General features: G+C 36.0%; 1 protein-coding gene across 2 annotated transcripts in view; it reads right to left on the bottom strand.

Annotated features, from left to right (window-relative positions):
- The window catches only part of LOC117167636 (sodium/potassium-transporting ATPase subunit beta-1-like), an 81,147-nt gene that overhangs the window by 45,487 nt on the left and 26,421 nt on the right, over window positions 1–9,239 (bottom strand). For both annotated transcript variants that reach the window (XM_033352722.1, XM_033352714.1), the window contains one exon: window positions 1,845–1,961. In XM_033352722.1, coding sequence (XP_033208613.1) covers window positions 1,845–1,961 — 117 coding nt within the window. The remainder of the gene's footprint in view (window positions 1–1,844; window positions 1,962–9,239) is intronic.

The following is a 9,239-nucleotide window of genomic DNA, read 5'->3' as shown; positions in this document are numbered from 1 at the left end:
ACATGCATCCATACATACATACATGCATACATACATACAATCATTTTATTTGCGGATTTTTATTTGTATGATACTTGTTTGACGACGATACTGAAAATGTTGTTTGTTTTTACGGATTTTTAACGGCTTAGGAGATCCTTCTAGAAAGATACCATTTTAATTTTGTTCACGAAAATTTTTCAGTGTCATAATCGTTCAAGCCCACAGATTCTAAACTTTTTCATTAAAAAGAACTTATTTAATAATTACAAATTTTTCATTCATCAATTTTAATCTCATATCTGAGTCGAACTCCAATATAAGCATTTCAACTCGATTACAGTACCGGTCGGGTGCTTTTATTATATGAACCACTTTTCATTAAAAAGCAGATAAATTTAAGCTTTTTTATCACTCAAAAAATACCACGAAACATAAATCCTCAAAATTTGAAGTAAAAATTTCCAATATTCTGTGATTTATAGCGAGTTGAAGTATTATATGTATTACATCGTATAGCATTACTTATTTTATGTTTAGTGGGGTAAATACAAGAAGTCTGCACGCCGAGGGCCAAACAATAATATTAATTGCTAAAAAATTCTATGTTTAAATAACTTGGAAAAAAATTATTTTTCACCGTAAGTTTATTTTTCATTTTACAAATGCTTTTCAATAAAATAATAACATCAACCATTTTTTTGCAATGATTTTATTAATCATCTGAGCAGATTTTGCAACATTATAAATAATATTTAAACACAAGGATGATGAAAAATTATTTTCAGCCAAGTTATTAAAAAAAAAAAAAACTATCCGAGGTTTTCGATTTTACTCAACATATTTGGGCCACTTTATTTCTCCCAAAACGTCTAATTTCGGACAACGAGGCCTGAAAGTGTAACAATTTTTTTTGTCTAAATTTCTTGGCACACTTTCGTATCACAGATGGGTGAAAATCAAAAAGTTGGCATTATAATATCCCTGGGATATTATACGCTTGTGTTTGGAAGAATATTTTTTTATATTACAGGGTTTTATTAAGCGTATTTTCTTCATGTATATTCGCGTGGAAACCACAAGAATTCGTAAGTTTCAAGATTCAACAAAACTCATGTTTCTGCGTTACTGTAGCAGCACATGACAAAAATTGTGTAAAAAATGGTATAAATAACCTATTTAAATTATTAATTTGAAAAATTTATATTGAAATAATTTCATGTTTTTGTTTTAAGGAGCAACTTGAGATTAAGTTGAAATATTGATGTGAAGCCAAAATAAAATCCCATCATATTGGGACTATTTTGGAATGTCAAAAAAATTAAAAATTTTTTTTTTAATTTGAGATCCGAGCGACACTCCATCAACATTTTAGTTATACGTGCTTCAGTTGTGGGATCTTTAACTTTTCCAATTCTTGTGGTTTTCCACACGAATATACGAGCAATCACATTAACACATATCAGGAGATATTAACTTCTACAAAAATTCTTTTGTTTTACTATCTAATGATTATTTAATCTATTGAGGGAACCTGCATAGGTTCCGAAACGTCATTATACTATCTAGATATTTAATTAGGATAATAAAAATAATTGCCAAGAAGCTACCATAGACTCGTGTCGCCATATTTATTCATATTTTTGTTTGGTGCAAATTTTTTAATTTGAGGGAATTATCATTTTCGCCGCCTTCACAAAATCTTATCCGATCCAAAACTTCTTCGTATAGTAGTGTTAATCTATACCAAAAAATATATTGATATTATCCGGTCTTTCAACCAATCCAAATTATCTCACCTAAATTGAGATCAAGTATTTTTATTATTTTTTTCCGAAATTCGAAAAAAATAAAGAGTGACTTACTTTCTAGAAATGTGTTGATACGTTTGATCCAGGAGTTCATGTCAGTCACATTTTTTGAATCGTAGGAGATGATCATTTCTCTAGTTATGCTTGCAGGCAACGGTCGATATCCCATACCTGAAATTCACAGTGAATGACAATGAACAAATTTCAATGAAAAATGCATATTTATAGAATGTTAATGTATCTCGAAGAAAATATTAAAGTGTTTAAATTCTATTCATAGTGCTTTATATAAATACAGAAGGGAGGCGGAAAATCGAAAGAAGATTTAATATAATTGACTGGTTGGTGCAACAAATGTCATTGTTGCATTCTCAGAAGTGACTTAATTTGCATTGGTTCTTCATGAAGTTATGTAAAAAATAGTGATTTATAAAAACTCAAGATCACTGCTATATTGCACCCATCCGCTCAATTCGACTGACGAACATCCAGCATTTTTAATATAGATTATAGACATATTTGACATAATTTTTAAATGAATTTGGGAACTAATCTCTGAATCATTAAAATTTCACTTTTATTATTGTTTTTCAAACTTGAAAGGTCCGCGGTCTAAGCCTGTTACTTGACATTTCAGAAATTTTACACGGCGAAGGAAAATCGTTGTTATTTTAGAAATTTTCAATATTTTTTTAAACTTAAAAATTTTTTTTGTTTATTTACTAGAGAAAAATAATACACGATAGTTTTATAACATTTGAATCAAAATTTAACGTTATATGACAATTGAAGGCTATTTATGTGTTATCTAAAGTGGCCCAGCGGTCTAAACCTGTTATCTGCAGTATTCTACTACTGGTTTTCTATTGTTTTTCCCGGGCTCGCATGTTTCTGCGTTGTTTTTCAAGCTTGGGGCAAGTTTTATACGTCAAAATGTTTGAAATCGCAAGCCGAACATAGATGTGCTTTAAAAATTTTTAAATAGTTGATTGAAAAAAATTTGCTGAGTGTTAGTAATCGAGACACCTCGCTCACATTCGTCATTACAGCGATCTGTGGACGACAACATTGAAGATGACGTGAACGTAGCCACAAAAAACTGTCGACACACATACATACACTTAACTGCACATACACTGACATGTTTCTTAGTGTCTTACATGCCTATTCTACGAGTAAGCTGAGCAGTTGTGAGAAAAAACACGGATTTCCCATAAAACGCCATAAGGAGTTAACAGGTTTACCCCGCGGACCTATGCTATAGATACGAAAACACGATTTTTAAAAATCCTTAACAAAAACTAACAGAAATTTTGCCGCTTCGCTTGCGGCATATTAATTGCTTATAAAAAAGTTCCAGAAAATGCAAAGAAATCGATTTCGAACAAAATTTCAGTTAACAGGTTCAGACCGCGGACCCTTCACTTGTTCTCAGTGAGATGATGATGTCATACATTAATTTAATACAATGTTTAAAATCTTTTGCGATGATGCTACAAGTCCAAAATTTGCAGAATGGTGCAGTCTGCAGTTCGTCTTTTAGTCAACTAGGCTACTTAAGGAAAAAAACTGGATATAACAGGGCGTAATCTGTGAAATCTCATCTTCAATTTAAAGTAATTAAAGGTCAAAAATATTTAGGGGTTCCCAAGATATGATATTAAATGTCCTAGCGTGCCTGCGTGGAGTCTCAGTCGGCAAGCAGTTTATATGGCTAGACTCGCTGCTAAAGCGACTAATATTCGGCAAAGAAACGCTTCAACATTTTTCGTCGTATCTCGAGAACTCTTGAAGATTTTTTTTGAGTTTTATAGGTTAAACTTGAAAATAAGCCTTTAAGGACTAATTGGTATGCAATTGAAATTTTCGCTACAACTTCCCTAGGTCATGCCGAAAGTTGAAGTCGAGGTACAGAATTCGAGAAATTATTGACTTTTTTAAAACTTCTCACGCAATATATTCTCTTCAAAAGGTACAAAATACTTCTATTAGAATTTAATTGACAGTTTAGGAAAATAGTAAATATACGGGCCAGATGTTGGTGCCTAGAAGTGAACTTCTTTTGCCAAAAAATGTTGATTTTATCGAGCCCAGGCGCTGAAAAGCTCTTAGTTCTAGATATAACTTTCTTTACTACTTCAACACTAATTGTTGGACATTCCTCCTCTGGATGCTGCACTGTTGTCTTTGGAAAAATTACGAAAGAGTGATCTGAACCTTCTTCATCTAGCTGATAAGTATCTCCGCGATATCCATACATGTTCCTTTGTTTTCACTATAGAATGATATATAGTTAGAAAGGGATAGGGGTTTGACCAGCACGATTTCTGGAACAGACACAGAGGTGCCTTCCCGCCTCTAGGAGACGTTGGAAACGGGTAGGAATTTGACCCACATTATTTCTGTGATTAGTCACAGGGTTGCCATCAGGCCCCCACAAGACGCTGGAAAGAGATAGGGTTTGACCAACATTACTTCTGTCAACAGTCACAGGGCCACCATCCCGCCTTCCCGACACTACGAGATTTTAGAAAGGGGTATGGGCGTGACTAACATTATTTCTATGACTATTCATAGGGGTTGGAAAGGGGTAGGAATTTGACAAACATTATTTGTGAGTAGTCACAGGGGTAGCATCCTGCCCCACGAGATTTTGGAAAGTGGTAGGGGTTTGACCAAAGTTATTCCTATGACCATTCACGTGGGGGGCTTTCCCAACCCACGAGTCGTTGGAAAGGGGTAGAGTGTGACCAACATTATTTCTATGACCAATCGCAGGGGTAACTTAATCGCCCCCGCTGAACGTTGAAAAGGTGCAGCGGTTTGTCTAACTAAGATTATTTCGAAGACCATTTAAAATAAACCTGTGATCAGAGGAACAAGGGAGTGGGAAAAGGGTTACCATCGAAAACACTCTGTGATTAAGAGAACTATATGGCAACAGATGCAATCCCGAATCACTTATTCTTAAGTCGTTAATGATAATTCTTGAGTCCTAAATCGACATTATAAAGTGTGATATACGGGCGTCTAAAAAATCTCGGGACGGTTGGATATTTCCTCAGGTAAAATATTTTTCAAAAAAGTGAAGGTCATTCCTGAAGTAAATTTCAACGAGAAATTCATTAGTGAGCTCTGTATTGATCTTGGTGATGATCTTCAAGGTTTTTTCCAAGCAGTTTACGTTTACTTTTAACATTACCCAGGAACAGCGACGTGGACGTAGTAAATTCTGCTCCCTTTAGGGTGCTTGATTGGCGTGAGCCCTCTTGCCTCTCATGTTTCGGGGTGCTTGATTAGCGTGAGTCCCCTTGCCTTTCACGTTTCGGGGTGCTTGCTTAGCGTGAGTCCCCTTGCCTCTCACGCTTCAGTGAAGATGTTCAAACTGAAAACCTTGAGCTTCTTGACAAAAAGTTATGCAATTAAAAAAATGAGTTACAGCATTACAAATCATCTCCCTATCAATCAAAGTAGCCTGTTGCAGAATCCGATTCTGCAATTCGTCTAAGCTTTGCGGTTGCGTTGAGTATACTGTGCTCCTTAAATAACCCCAAAGAAAATAGTCGAGAGAAGTCAGATCAGGAGATTTAGCAGGCCACTCGATCTCATCCCTTCTTCCAATCCACTTTTGAGGGAACTGAGTATCCAAATATGCTCGAACCTCCCTACCGTAATCAGCCGCTGCTCCGTTCTGCTCGAACCAAATATTTTGAAAATATCGCCTGCAATCTCCCTTATTCTGGGTACAATTTGGTTTCTGAGAAGCTCTTCATATGGACGGGCATTGAGATTACCATCGACGAAGAAAGGGCCTATCAATGTATCATTCAAGATACCCGCCCAAACATTAATCTTTTGTGGATATTGTGTGACTCTCCAACATCGAATCAGGATTTGTGTCGGACCAATATCTAGAATTTTGCCTGTTATCTTCACTTTTTAAAGTGAAAGTAGATTCACCTGAAAATACTGTATTGTACAAGAAAAGAGGATCTCTATCAATTCTGTCAATCATAATTTCACAAAATTCAACCCGACCATCAGGATCGTCTTCATTGAGCTCTTCTACCAGATGAATTTTGTAAGGATGGAAATTAATGCTTTTTAAAATATTTCGCACTATCTCAGGAGCAACGTCACGCTCATCATTAGCTCGACGCAAACTAAGATGTGTGTTTTCAACAAATGCTTGGGCTATGTCCATCTGCATCTCCTCAGATTCTGCAGATTTTGGCCGAGCAGTTCTCTGAAGGTCCTTGATAGATCCATGATTCATAAAGCGCCTTACAGTTCTTTCAATTGTTGATTTTGAGACAGGATTTAACCCTTCTCCATTACGAAAAGTGCGATTAAAAAGCAAACGAACTTGATCATAAGATCGAACTCGATCTCCCCAACCACGCATCAATAATACAGATACCCTCTCTCGTTCCGAAAGTTTAGCTTGCACCATAATAATCTTTTAGCGAAAGATAGTAAGTATGTACTCGTAATACGTAAATTTAGTTTTGATTCGTAATATTCGTATGGAAAAACGGTATAGGACTTAAGGTATCGCCTTAGGTATCGAAAAACGGTATAGGACTGTATAACTCTTCGGGGAGGAACAGAACTCTCACCAGAACACCTGGAACTTTTAATGAAAAATTTCCTTATGATTTTACAATATTCAAAACGCTGTAACCAAGATCAATACAGAGTTCACCAATGAATTTCTCGTTGAAATTTACGTCAGGAATCACACTGCCCTCTTGGAAAACTTTGTTAATTTCAAATAACCTCTAACTGGCCTTGAACGTTACAATTGACCTATGACTTGGGTACGTACCTGGACGTAGAATTTTCCGCTCTATCGATTGCAGATGTAAAAAAGGAGGCTTCTATTTGAAAAAACAAAGTTGACCTTCAAAAAGCCATGAGGGTCAACTTCAATGTCAAAATGAAGGTCACCATTGAATTCCTCGACATGCCGTTTTGAGAATTGGAAAATATAATTATTCTTCCTAAATCCTCTTGAAATTTTTATTCTTCGTTCCCAGATGTAAAAAGTTTGGATTTCACATCTCTCTATTATTTACAATTAACACACGTTGACTAGTAATGATGTTTTCTACCATCAAAATTATGGGATCTACCAACAACTTGAGGGTAACAGTACCCCGGGTAAAAATATTTGGTCTTGATTTTGTTTTCAATATCTTCAACATGTCTTTAAGACCACGATGCCTGGTTCCGTCTCACCAGCGAGACGAGGGGCTAGTCACTGAAAGTCTCAGATTGCTGCGCTGGAAATCTTAGGAAAACTTTCAGAGGAGCTCTTGGAAGTCTTAGAAATCGTTTACTCCGTCCGAACGCCGCCGAGATGAGCCGAGTCAGATTTCTCCTCGAGAGTCCCGATCTCGAGAAGTTTTGGAAATCTGGGCACTCCCAGCAATCACAAAAAAATCTTAGCACTCTATGCGAATTCAATTGAGGCTGCCACATTTATTGTTTTAAGATTTCTATATTTCTCAGTGATTAGTACCTTGCAGCTAGACATTGAAGATATACAGACTTCTCTTGCATTTATGACTGTAGTTGTGCCAAGACAAGACCGGGTAGACTTGTCTTAGACAAGACAAGAGAAGTGTAAGTCTTCGGATTAAAATTACAAAAGTTTTCGTTTGTAAATTTTATTGTCCATATACTACGACCTCTCTAAACTATGGAACCCTTCGGCAGGGCCTGACATTTCCAGGAATCAGGTAGCTAGGCTAGGGCCAAACAGTGAACAGTTGCTGAGTCTTAAAATTTTACAACCGATAAGACTTTTAATTTTGTAATAACTAATTTTTAAATAAGAAATTCGGAACCTGTCTGTCTCAACAACTGCAAGCATACAAAATTATCCACAAAAAGATTAAAACTGGTTCCGTATCATGAGCTAGACAAACAGAATAACTGGAAATTATTTTGGATTAGTCTTTACCCACGACAAAAGCAAGGCCAAATATTTTTACCCGGGGCGTTACTGAACAGTTATAACTTATAATGACAACTATCAATTTAAAGTCTGGACATGTCGTTTTGAGAATTGGAAATTATAATTATTCTTCCTAATCGGCAAGCAAATTTCAAAAATAAAACTGATATCTGTGCAATTTAATGTATAAAATTTGTAAATTCACAACTCGGAGGATTTAAACATCTGAATACTAGTGACTCATCAGCTTCTAAACATAAACAGAGAGTGCGTATTCGTGAAACCGTCAGGACCGGTCCACAATTAGATTCGTAAACGTCGACGTTCATACACATATGTGTATTTGACGTCATACACACATTCTTGCTAAATATCCCAGCAGCTTTCCGTTTCGAATTTTGTCGTTTTCTCGCTGCGACCGTTGATAACAAAGTACGTATGGTGTCAGACACGCATGTACGTTCGGACGTCGACGTTTGCAAATCTCATTGTGGACCGGTCCTGGAGGCCAAACTAATATACGTTTTGTAAAACTTCCGGCCACTCATCAGCCAAATTTGAACCACGCTTACACGCAACACGTGGGATTTTTCGGACCACTTATGAGTTCTCGGAGAATTTTTTCCCAATCATTCATAGTATTACTGACTTTATTGACGAAGAAAAAGAGATGGAACGATTTTGATTGCTAACATTAAGTACGCCAATTTGTTCTCAAAGTTCCCAGATTATTTACAAAAATCTATCAATATTCAATTACTTTTCTCGCATCGGAGACCTAGCTACTAGTTCGTGACTTTATGGGCAATGTTTTACTGTCTAGTACTCTTCTGGTACGAAGTAAAGGGTGAACTTCCGAACAGGGTGTATGTCCGATTTTCTTCGGGCTCCGTATACTTATGTATTTTGACACGTTGATTACGAATATGATGTGAAAATTGGCGCAAATTTTATTTTCATGATAAAATCATCAAAAACCCATAAAAAGCATGTTTTTGGATTTATCTCAGCTAATACACAAAATCCCAAAAAAACATTTTGAATTAAAAATGCAGATCACATCGAAATACACATTTCTTTTTTGTAAAATTTTTGTCTGCGAGTGATAGTTTCCCAGAAAAACAGAGATATATCGATTTTCATTTTTAAAAACCCCATAAACCATTGCTCTTCGCCTTCTAAATGGAAATCGGGTGAACATCCAAAAAGGGTGCATACCCGATTTTCTCCGGGCTTCGTATACTTATGTATTTTGATGCACTGATTACGAATATAATGTGAAAATTGGCGCAAATTTGATTTCCATGGTGAAATCATCAAAAACCATAAAAATCATGGTTTTTTTGGGGGGTTTTCTGAGCTAATATGCTGTGAAAGTTTTCGAGAAAATTAGTCCGGGAGCGGGCAATGCTGCCGTATGCAATAATATGTCCAAGGATAAAAAGGTATGATTCTTATGTATTTTGAGCCGCTGAATCCGAATATAC

The sequence above is a fragment of the Belonocnema kinseyi genome, chromosome 1, assembly GCF_010883055.1.
Source record: "Belonocnema kinseyi isolate 2016_QV_RU_SX_M_011 chromosome 1, B_treatae_v1, whole genome shotgun sequence".
Classification (NCBI taxonomy): domain Eukaryota; kingdom Metazoa; phylum Arthropoda; class Insecta; order Hymenoptera; family Cynipidae; genus Belonocnema; species Belonocnema kinseyi.
This window is presented reverse-complemented; position numbering and strand designations above follow the sequence as displayed.